At 49.3% G+C, this 11,173-nt stretch overlaps 1 protein-coding gene and 1 long non-coding RNA gene across 3 annotated transcripts; both read right to left on the bottom strand.

The window, feature by feature from the left end:
- Nucleotides 1-10: 10 nt before the first annotated feature.
- Nucleotides 11-10,946, bottom strand: lhcgr (luteinizing hormone/choriogonadotropin receptor). 2 transcript variants are annotated; one of them, XM_029835599.1, is made up of 12 exons: nucleotides 10,554-10,946; nucleotides 7,091-7,544; nucleotides 6,924-6,995; nucleotides 5,236-5,310; nucleotides 4,913-4,987; nucleotides 4,249-4,323; nucleotides 3,967-4,044; nucleotides 3,735-3,806; nucleotides 3,358-3,432; nucleotides 1,812-2,000; nucleotides 1,689-1,742; nucleotides 11-1,620 (listed from the first exon to the last, which is right to left on the bottom strand). In XM_029835599.1, exons 2-12 carry the CDS (start codon nucleotides 7,258-7,260, stop codon nucleotides 471-473), a joined length of 2,085 nt encoding a protein of 694 aa, XP_029691459.1. In that variant the 5' UTR covers nucleotides 7,261-7,544; nucleotides 10,554-10,946; the 3' UTR covers nucleotides 11-470. The 2 variants fall into 2 exon arrangements, with proteins under 2 accessions (XP_029691459.1, XP_029691460.1); XM_029835600.1 differs by lacking the exon at nucleotides 10,554-10,946 and having other exon boundaries at nucleotides 3,735-3,803.
- Nucleotides 5,336-6,194, bottom strand: LOC115249632 (uncharacterized). Its single transcript, XR_003888321.1, has 3 exons — nucleotides 5,680-6,194; nucleotides 5,517-5,597; nucleotides 5,336-5,453 (listed from the first exon to the last, which is right to left on the bottom strand). It is a non-coding gene; the product is annotated as an uncharacterized lncRNA (long non-coding RNA).
- Nucleotides 10,947-11,173: the final 227 nt, after the last annotated feature.

Genomic DNA, 11,173 nt, shown 5'->3' with positions numbered 1-11,173 from the left:
ACTGATTTTTGAAATAACGCTTTTATTGTTGAAAATCCAGCTGAATTGGAACAACATTGTATCTTCCAGAGCAGAACTCTGTGCAGATACTTGATCACGGCACTAAAATCACTGGACTACAAAGAAATCCAAACCACAGGTTTTAAAGAATACTCATCTCTGCATGATTTCAATCCATTTTTTGCAACATCTCGACAATCTGCGCAGTCATCAGCGTCACTTGCGCACAGACTGAGAGAAGCTGGTTAGTAAAAGCGTCCTCGGGCTCTGCCAGCTCCTCGTTGGAACCATCTCAACAGTCCAGGCTCCAACAGCTCTCGCCTTCAGTTTTCTTAAAAAGCAACAAAAACTGACGTCGAATCAGACACACAAGATCGACCATCTCTTCAGTCTGAGCTAAACCTGGAAATGCTACGTTCATAGAGCAGACGGTGTGTTTGGGTCCGTCGGGACACGTCGGTGTCCTGTTGTCATGTGGTCCCTTTGTTCAGGAAACAGTCGTTCATCTTGATGTGATAAGCGTAGAAGCTGAGCGACTTCCTGCCCGCCTTTTTTTGGCCGGACTCGGCCGGCGGTGGCGGCGGCGGCTTCATCGACCTGCAGAAGTCGGCGCTGGAACGCCAGCAGCTGCAGCGCCTCAGCAGCCGGAACAGGTCCTTCCTGAAAGCCCGCGTGAACAGCGTGTAGAGGAAGGGGTTGCACAGGGAGTTGATGGGGTAGAAGAGGATGAGCAGGATCTTGGAGTGAGACACGGTGATGAGGGGCATGCGGAGCGCCGCGGAGATGGCGAAAAAGGAGATGGGCGCCATGCACACGAAGTCTGTGAAGATGAGCACGGCCATGCGCTTGGCCATCTTGGTGTCTCCGTGGCGGGTGGCGTGCTCGGGGTTGCGGACGCTGAGGTATATGCACGCGTAGCAGTAGCACACCACCAGGAAGGCGACGACGTTGAGGACGAGCACGGCCACCACGTAGAGCTGGGAGCCCGGGCCGTTGATGTCCATGGGCAGACAGATGCTCACCTTGCTGTAGCTGCTCACCCCCACCAGGGGGAGCAGCGCAACCAGCAGGGAGAAGGCCCAGCCCGCCGCCATGATCAGGGCGACGTGGCGCAGCCGCAGCCTCTTATTGACGCGCATGGCGTTGGCGATGGTGTGCCAGCGCTCCAGGCTGATCACGGTCAGCGTGTACACCGACAGCTCGCTGGCGAACACCGTGAGGAACCCGGCGGTGCCGCACCCGGGCCCCGTCTGCCAGTCGGTGGCGTGGTTGTAGTACTGGTGACGGGACTGGAAGTCCATGAAGGCGATGAGCATCAGGTAGAGGCCCATGCACAGGTCGGCCGCGGCCAGGTTGCACATGAGGAACCTGGAGATGGTTATCTTGCTGTGGCTCGCCAGCAGGATGACGAGAACGACCAGGTTCCCCGTCACGGCACAGGCGGTGATGATCCAGGTGAGGCTGCGCAGGAAAGAGAAGCCCAACAGGTCCTCGCAGGGGTTAAAGGCGTCAGGCTTCGGGGTGCACTTCACAAGCGGGTTGTTGAGACAGTAAAGGTCCAGGTCTGGATACTGGAAGCTGATGTAATCGCTGAGCGCGGCGTCCTCGGCGGCGGACTCTCTGGAGAAGACGCTCGGCTTTTAATCCCACATTTACGGATCGTTTGGTGAAAAAGGACTGAAACTTACATTTCATTTGCATTGAGGTTGCATAACTTGGTCAGATTCTTTAAGGAACTTTCCCTATTAAAGAAGACAAAGAGAAGGTCAAACCAGGAAAAAGACTGTCAGTGTGGGGGGGGGGGTTGTTACCTCTGTTTCCTGCGCCACGCGTGGAAGGCGCAGCAGTGGCTGGGGTACGTGAGCTCGGCCTCCAGCAGGTCCGCCAGGCTCTCCAGGGGAGGGAGGGTCTTCAGGGCGAAGGTCAAGGTGGCTTTCAGGGTCGTGACCTGCCTGAGGCCCCTGGGTGGGAGGGAACTCAGAGCTGTGGAGGAAACGTCCCTGAATGGAGACCAGCAGACATCCCATTAATAAAACTGCTGGATTTCCCTCCATGCAAGCAGAGGACAATTGAGTGGAAAATATCAAACCTTTGGGATTTTTTTTACTCTTATTTATGTAATTTAAGACCTGAAAGCCCCACTCAGGGCGCATGTTCACCTTTGACCTTTCCTCTGTGTCAGACACTCGGAGAACGTCGTATCTCTGCCTCCCTACTGGTATTTGCTCACTAATCAGCCTTGTTGCCTGTTTACACAGACAGGCTGTCAGTGTTTGGACAATAGAACGATAACGTTTGTTAGGAATATTAATCAAGCTTCACTGACCCAGTTCAAATGTGACCGCCTGACTTATTTCAACAACAGCAGATAGACGACTGTCGCATCCAGCCAGGCCACAAACATAAATTTGCTTCTGCCCGTTTGTTTTACGGCGTCGCAGATTTCATTAACTGATACTGCGTAACCTTTAGGTGGGGCTGGTTTTTACGGCTCGCCCACGGAGCCGAGGGGGGCCGAGCCGCTACAGCCGGACTCGGGCCGTTTGACTCTTCTTCTGTGAAATGGCAACTTTTCTTTCGTCCACCTTATTTTCATTATGTTGCTAAATTGAAATTAGCAACAGCTCCACGACTGGACTCGCTTCAAACGACAGCCTGCTCGACGCAGATAAAGAAATTCCCCGACTCTAAACGTTGTTTCGCCTCCTGTAATCTGCAGAGTGGGATGTCTCTGCCCCCACCGACAGATGCCGCAGCAGCAGGGCACCGTGTGTAATGAGTCCTGTTTTACCAGAACAGGAGCTCGCTAATGAAGTACAAGCAGTTGCATATTTCAAACTGTGTTTGACATCAGGATAAAAGCATCACAAACTGTGTGTAGGCCTGTTGCACTGGTGGAGGGACATGCTGCCCTCTGCACTCTCAGCCGGACAGACACTGATAGCCTGCAAGTTTCCTTCCAGAAAACTCCTAAAAGCACTCAACCGGCACGCGGCGTGTGCCCGTACGGCCCGTTCTCTCCACGGGAAGCTCCGTGGAAGTGTTAAACCGAGCTAAACTTTACAGTACAAACAACAAAAACATCCCAACAGCATCGCTGAGCACGGATGGGAAACTCAGTCAAGGAAGGAGAGGGTGGAAAGGAGTAAAGAATAATCACTATTGTTGAGGTGGATTGATGTTTGCTCATCTTACTCCAACATAAACCAGCCACGCATCTCATTTCCTTCCAAAGCTAAACGCTACGCTCATGAGCGAGCTGACGGATAGAGCTAGAGCTAAAGAGCTAGCTAGAGCGTACTGGAACACTTTACACGTCATACAATCATCCTGCACGTTTCAGCTGCTCCCACTTACAGAACAGTCGGACCTGCGGCTCCCTCAAACGCGTCCTCCTGGATGTCCTGGAGGTGCCTGTTGTCTTTCAGTATCCTGCAAAAACAAAAGCGGTGGTTCACGCCGCGTCCTTCATCTTCGCATTCTTGCACCCGCTTTTTTCTTTTTCTTTTTTTTTCGGTTTTGTTTTGTTTTCCTGAACTTGACATTGCAGGAGATGAGCATTATTTTTAAAACTGCTGGGTGTCTCGAAGGGAAAACAACAGGACGCCAATCTGTGTTTAGTCTTACATAATATTTGTTTACTGGCACTTTCTGGTTTTCTTTCCTTTTTTGATTAGATAAAACAGCGTAAACTCGAACCCTGGAGGGAAAGACAACTTTTTCTTCATGCTTACAGCGTGTTGAGCTTGGTTCCATTGAAGGCGTGAGACCTGATTGTTCTGAAGCCGTTCCGGACCAGGTTCCTGCTGAGAACACGATGTTTTTCATTCCAGAAACCAGAGGACTGAACATTCAATTCATCCACTTACGGTATATTCAAAAAATTCAACACATTCTCTAACAACAGTGGCAACTTGTTGCTGTGAGTTCAGATAAACGCGGCAGGACTGCAGTTTCTGTACTCACATGTCAACGCTCTCCTCCGCGATCCCCTGGAAGGAATTGGCAGGGATGCTTTCAATCCTCATGTTATCAGCGATTTCCCTGCACAGGCCAGATACCAACGAGCGGCCGTTTGCCTCATTCATCGATTTAAAAAACAAAGTGTTCATGTTTATGAAAAGGAAAAGTGGTGGTTTGAGGAGAGCAACCATGTTGGGGGCAGCGTCGGTGGCAGGGTGACGCCGGTAGAGAGGCTGAGAGCGAAAACAAGCGGGATTTCTGCGTCGACTGGAACAACATACTCACAGGATGATATTGGCTGCCAGGGAGGAGACGGTGGTGAAATCGGGGAAGTGTATGAGTCCGGTGTTGCAGATGCTCCTGTGAGATAAAACCGGTTAAACGTTTAGCTCACAGGTCAGTTTAGGCCAACTTTACTTTGGCATCTGTTACACTCAAGGTTGTTCCTGGGTTCTTTACAGAAAACCAGAGTCAGGCCCCTGAACAAGCTAGTGGCAGGAAAAACTGCCTTCTTACAAGAAGGGGGGGGGGGGGGGGGGGGGGGGGGGCTCCTGTGGAACACCAGCAGGAGCAGGAGGAGGAGGGGAGACTGGGCAGAGGAGGACAGACCTCCAAACAGCATCAATATACTGTATGTTGTCGCCCCTTTTTGCTGCCTGATCTCTTTCCTTCATAAAGTTGACATTTCATGAAGGTTCGAAATCCCACCTTTAATATTTCAGGCAAAAAAAGAGACCTGAAATATAGAAACAAGCTTCGCAGACTGGCTGCGTTGACTTTCAAAAGAAAGCAAAAGCAGGCAAAGTGACATTTTACATTAAAAACACACATGGGCGCCTTTTGGAAGAGACACACTCGTCAGTTCCACGAACAACATCCTTAATTGGTGTAATTTTGGGGGTGTGGATTTCTTTTTGATGCATTGTGTGAGCTGGAGACGTTGACTTACAAATGCTCCAGCCTGGGCAGGTCAGTGAAGGCCCCTTTCTCAATGACCCTCAGACTGTTGATGTTCCGCACAGAACTGCAGAAACGAGAGGAGAGTTGTGGGTGGAAATCAGCTGTAATTACCCCTCTGCTGTCAACAGCCACACGCGTGCGCGTCGGTCACACACGAGCCCTCCTGGATGTGGAGCATTAAAGGCGCAGCGTCGTGACTGGCAGCGCCATCCCGAGAAATGCAGGACAAAAAAAAGCGGCTGCTCCAGCGAATAACTGCTCGTGTTGTGCGGTCGGGACGTGTCGGGTGCTGGAGATCCGGGCGTCACTCACATCTGAGCCAGGCTGTGGAGCGACAGGAAGGCGTGCCTCTGGATCTGCGCGATGGAGTCGCTCTGGGAGATCTCGCTGTGGCACAAACGCACGGCAGCAGGTTAGCACGTCGGGAGCGAACACAGGATCCTTCTAAACACCCAGATGATGAGGAGGCACAACGACATGGGCCGTTCTCCAGCGTCCTCGTTCGTATTTAACGTGGTTCGCTGGAAAAACTAGGACAAGAGATTGTGTGGGAGACTCAAACCATCACAACTTACTCCATAACTCCAACCAACCCAATTCTATCCAAAATGTCCTCCGTTTCCAGAAATGTCCCCACTTTGCTAGCAGAACACACACACACGTGTTCCGCATGTCTGGAAATCAGAGGAACAAACCAACGTTTTGGAGCAGGTGAATCTCATTTTTAAAGAAATTCAAACCCAAACGTCTTTTTACCATTTAAGTTCGAACAACTGCATCTCTCAGGCCCTTCACACCACGTTTTATCATCAGACCAGAAGATATTTGAACCTCAACCTGCCGTAAACTCTCACGAACAATTTCCTTTTTTTCCCTTCTTCTTTTTTGGTGAACCATCCCTTTAAGTTTGCCACTTTTTCTAACATTTGGCTCGGTTTCCCCTTCGGGACAGACGGCCAAAGGCGCCGGTGTGACGCTCGCAGCTCGTAAAAGATCTTTCCTCTTTTACGCGCTCGCCTCGGCGGACGCCGCGCACACCACGCGTGCGTCATCTGAGACACCGGGGCTCCTCGCAGCATTCCACCTTGACACCGCCGTTTATAGGCCTGCAGCAGGCTGGAGCGCGGACTCGTGGCAGCTTAAAGGCTGTGACTCCGTGTCAACCTTTTTTCCTTCCCTTAAATCGCTCGCAGCGTCTCGGCGATAGGGGGCTAAATTGGAACATAATGAACCCATTACGCGTGAGTACTCTAAGTGTTCCGGACTGATAAGAGCCGTCCCTGACTTGGGCAAACGGCCCAACACTCTCAATTGGAAAATGACTTAAGCTCACGCAGACAAACGCCCCTTAAATTTTAGTCAGACACCGGGGAAAAATGTTCGAAATCCCAGTAAACGGTTGAGCCAAAAAAGACTTGAAATATGAAAACAAACTTCAGCGGCTGCTAAAGTCGCTTTTGTTTACTTTCTGAGCCTTTATCTCTCAATCTCAACACTCCCAGTGTAACCCCCCCCCCCCAAACAGCGCACACATTTAGATCCGAACCAGATTTAAGTCGTTTAAGAACGTCGTCATGGCACAGGCGTCCATATATGTGCCTTTATATAATGGTGGTCGACAGTGGGGGATTTCATAGCCCGCATCAACGCTTCCATCCAGAGGCCGTAAATCCACCGTGCGGCCTCAGCATCCGGAGCACCGGCGCGTGTGCACATATTTGGATGCAGTGTGAAACGGAGCGCTCGGCATTTCAGTGTTATCTGTTCCCAGGAGAACATGCTGTAAATGTTCTGCGTGGACAGAAGCACCATCAGACGATGCTCCTGGGAAAAGTGGCCGGATTTGTTTTTTCTTTAACTGGCGTGAGATGATCTCGAATTTAGGTGAAAAGTCACGTGTGTCGCATGGTGACTGGGATGGCTATAGAGCCCAAATCCTCTCCCCATCAAACATGTTGCATCGTTCTCCACTGTGAAAATGTGAGCAAAAGTGAACTTACATCGCCGTGATGTTGATGAGCTCCTTGAAAGCGTGAGTGGGGACTTCTTTCAAAGGCATGTGCGTCAGCCTTCTGCAGGACACAATAAAAGTCCTCCATCACAGTCTGAGCAAAGTCCCAGTAAAGACAAAGAAAAGCTGACGGTGGTGCGTTCAGGGGTTACTTACAGTCTGGGCACCGCTCTGGCTGCTGGCCTGGAGGCCAGCTGAGTGTCCCTGCTGCACTGGAAGGTGTGCTGGCTGCAGCGGCAGATGGCCGGGCAGCTAAAGGCGCAGCAGGAGCGCACGTTCAGGACAGCGGACAGCGCGACCAGGAGCCAGACCGCCCGGGGAGCCATGGATGAGACCGGGGCGCGCACACCTCACACAAACACACACGCGCGCGCCTCCCCGGCAACCAAAACACAGATCCTCCTGAAAAGTTAAAGGGATGAAGCACTGGGTCACCGGACCGAAGGCAAAGAACGATCCGGTCGTTTTGTTTTTCCACACGTGGGACTCCTTATGAGTGCGCTGCTGCCTTCAGGCGCTGTCGTAACTACGAGAACTCTGCTGTCAGAAGACGAAGGAAAGTGGAAAGAAGGATTTTCTTTGACAGCCTGAGGAGAAGAGACGTGACGTCCTAGTGGGAGGAGAGCAAAGTTGTTGAAAGGATTCATTCCGTCTTCACAGGATTTTTTTTCCTCCTATTGAGGCAAATTCAGGGTTTTAACATTTAGATTTTTGAGGTCATCCACGACGAAACATGAGGCAAAGTAAAACAACGTAAAACAACAAAAATAATTGGACAATGGATAAGAATTAAATATAAATCGTCAACCTTTATATTATCCTTCAGTAATAATCCATCACAATCACAGGTGAGTTGGTGGAAACCGGTCACAGACAGAAGCGTTTGAAATAACTTAAGTTTATCTTCAACACGTTCCAGTAAAACTCAACTCTTTCAACAACAAAAAAGTAATTTAGAAAAGAATCATCTTGACACAACTGCGTCATCACTTCTTTCTTGATTCCACCTTACTGGATGACAAGCTTGGTTACTGCTACTTTAATATTTAACATCTGTTTTGTGCTGCTTCTGCTTATAGAAACAGGAAGTAGCCTTTAGCCTCTAGCGGCTGAATATCCTAACATAAAGTCTCCCAGCGGAACGATATATTTCAGTGGTAGAAATGCCTCTTGCAGCAAGACGTTATTTCACTGTGATCTTATTTTTGACGAGGGAGGAGGTTGGAAACTCGGACCCTAAGTGACAAAGTGTACTTTGTTGGAATTTGTTGGTGTTGAGCCTGAATGGACATGGAAGCGGTGTAACAGGATGGTTTCTCACATCTGGTTACAGCTCCACCGTACACATTAAAGCCAGCCGAGTGAAAACCAATGAGCTTAATTAGTGGAAGTGCCTTTTTGCTGACTCAAAGCCAGGGCAGGAGTGAAGTCGTGGAAAGTTTCTCCGCAACTGAGCAGCACTTTTAACACGTGTGAGAGGCGGACCTGCTCACCCCGTTACCCCATTTACATTCAAAGGTTGTAGACCTCTATGATGATTCCTCCAGGTTGGTTTGGACTGAACACCACATCCACAAATATCAGAACGTCTGACATGACTGCGAATAAAGCTCAAGTCAGAGGCCTCTATTGTCTGTCAGAAAGCTGTTTGCACTCGAGGAGCGGTTCCTCTTTGGAAAGGAGAGTAGAAAGGAAAGATTCTCAAATACAAGCTGTTCTTGGACGTCTGCTTCACGACACTTAACATCACAAGTGACGACAACCCGAGGTCCCATTTACACCCTTGTGTCAAATGAAAAGCGTTACGTCACCTCTGCTGTCAATACCTTGGCCCCATTTATGGTGCTGTGGAGAACAGCAGTACACACACGTGTGGATCCACACATTTCTATCTTTGCGGGGACTTTCATAGGCCTAATGCATCACTCATCTAATTCTAACCTTAAACCCCCTGTTTTACCCCTCAAGCAGTCCTTTAAAGTTGGATGGCCCAGAGAAAATGACCCCACTTTGCTATTAGGATGAGTATTTTGAGTCTCCATATGCACACACACACACACACACACACACACACACACACACACAGAGTAATAACGTATGCGACGAGCGAGCCTGCCGTGCTGTGCATCACTTCACACCCAGAAGGTCACACGCAGCGGGTGGGGAGGGGGGGAGGGGGGGGTTTCAAAGAAAAGCACATGAACAGATTCACCGGTTTAACTGTGCATTCAACTTTCACACTGACCGTGAAAACCAAGTGGTGAGAGCAGCTGTGAAGATAACTGCTCTGGAAGGCCCGACAGGTCAGGGGGGAGCTGATGTTAGTATGAACACATATTTAAAAATACCAGAATGTTTTCTTCCACTATGAAGCTGCGTGATGTTAATAAACGTCTTCGGTCTTTGGCGTGTCATGTGACCCCCCCCATGCAGCAGGACTAACATGGTAACCCTCAATAACCGGCTTGTCGTCATTTCCTGTCATTTCTTACGTGAGACTGAGCAGCTTTGTGGTAGATTTGTGAGCTTTTGGAGCTTTTTTGTGTCTTGCCAGTTATTTGGCCTCATTATTTTCCTTTTGTAAGAGAAGAAACCCACCCAATGTTACTGGTAATTAAGGGAAGGTAGCGTTCACAATGGGCATGAACTCGTGGTGCGTTCACCCCCCACGCTGTCACCTTCCAGGCTTCCTACCTGTGGCTGAAGGGCTGTTGACCTGTCAACATCCTGTAGCTCATAAAAAGTGAATCAGGACACGACAAACAGCACATCACAACTTTAAATCGCACGCGAAGAACAAACGCCGGCGCCGGGTCCGAACAGGCCTGTGGTCATGACTAAAAATGGCGGAAGGCGTAACTGATGTCAAATGCTGTTTGCTTACAGAGTTTCAGGGACAGAGTTCAAGAGCCGTGCGACATTTGGAGTAATTGGAAACGGGGCCGCCGAGCGTCTTCTTCTCACTTAGTTTGTGTAGCTGCAGCTCAGCAGCAAAGAGCAACATCTTTCCACCTGAACCTGAATGCAACACCTGTCGTTAGTGTCCCCAAAACACTAATGTGGTAATAAAGTCCGATATTAAAGTCCCTCGAATCCTTAAAATTAATTTCATTATCCTGGATGGAATACTTGCTTTGTTTGTGTTTGGTTCAGTTGGTGAAAGCAAAACACACACACACACACACACACACACTCGCAGCCACATGATAATGACCCCGCTGTCTGATTTATCTGGGTTGCGTTCCAGCAAATATTTCATGTTTTGTTGACACTTTTGGATGTCAAAACAAGGTTCCAGCATTGTAACATGAGGCTGCAAATTTAAACTGAGCCACCAATTTAATGAATTTGATCAAACCAACTCCAATTAAATGCGCTTTCTCCCTCCCACCAGTCAGCGTAACTGAATGAAAACCTTCCTCTAACCTAAATAACAAATATCTCCGTTGAATAACAATCAAATCTCATAAAACACGTCAGCAGATCTCTGCAACCTGCTGGAAAAGAATGTTTTTTCTTGCATATTTATGTTTCAGAAACAATTCATTGTTACTGGCTTGTTGGTGCTGTAAATGTTCGTGGGCTCTGGCTGGATCTAAGGGTCACCTGGAGCACCCACCTGGAAGGATGATGATGATCTTGTTTTAACTTCCACCTCAGAACATCGAAAATCAAGGTTCTGGGCTCGAGGCCATCGCAGCCGTCTCGTATCACCAGCGAAGGAAGTGGCGGCCAAGGAGAATGAGAGAGTTCAACATGACAAAGTAGAGATAAAAAAGCACACAAAAATATCCTTCACTCCAGCACATGATGAGATGTTCGAACATGAACATGTAATAAGTACTTTCCCTCCATTCTTTCTCTCCCTTTTTGTGGCATTTGTGCAGTTTTTCCCTGTCGAAAGTGTGTGACCTTGAACGTGTCCGTGCTCTCTCCATCCCTCCGCGCCTTGCAGCGTGCACGCTGTCTGCAGAGAGGGCAACACACTCGGCGGCTTATCGGGACAGGAATTCACTGGTCCTTGGACATCTGAAATGAAGCGCAGAGATATCACTTTAAGAGGATTAACCCTTCAGACCCGTTCGGACTGGACTCGGATCCCCCCTTTGACCATTAGCGTGCGTGGGAGCACCATCGAGGTGCATCCCGCGCCGCCTTTTGGCTGGAACTCAGCTGTTATTTGATCCCTGATTGCATTCAATCATTCAATGAATCAGCGATCAAATGGGTTTCATTCTG

The sequence above is a fragment of the Takifugu rubripes genome, chromosome 4, assembly GCF_901000725.2.
Source record: "Takifugu rubripes chromosome 4, fTakRub1.2, whole genome shotgun sequence".
In the NCBI taxonomy this organism is placed as follows: Eukaryota; Metazoa; Chordata; class Actinopteri; order Tetraodontiformes; family Tetraodontidae; genus Takifugu; species Takifugu rubripes.
The sequence above is the reverse complement of the archived record's forward strand: the minus strand, read 5'-3'. Positions and strand labels throughout refer to the sequence as shown.

What these genes read in the sequence shown, in the direction of transcription:
- lhcgr (XM_029835599.1), bottom strand. Translation starts at nt 7,260, where the DNA reads ATGGCTCCCCGGGCGGTCTGGCTCCTGGTCGCGCTGTCCGCTGTCCTG. An exon ending in GCCAGAGCGGTGCCCAGACT is followed by an intron (nt 6,996 to 7,090) that starts GTAAGTAACCCC and finishes TGTGTCCTGCAG; the next exon opens with AAGGCTGACGCACATGCCTT. An exon ending in GCCGCAGGTCCGACTGTTCT is followed by an intron (nt 2,001 to 3,357) that starts GTAAGTGGGAGC and finishes GTCTCCATTCAG; the next exon opens with GGACGTTTCCTCCACAGCTC.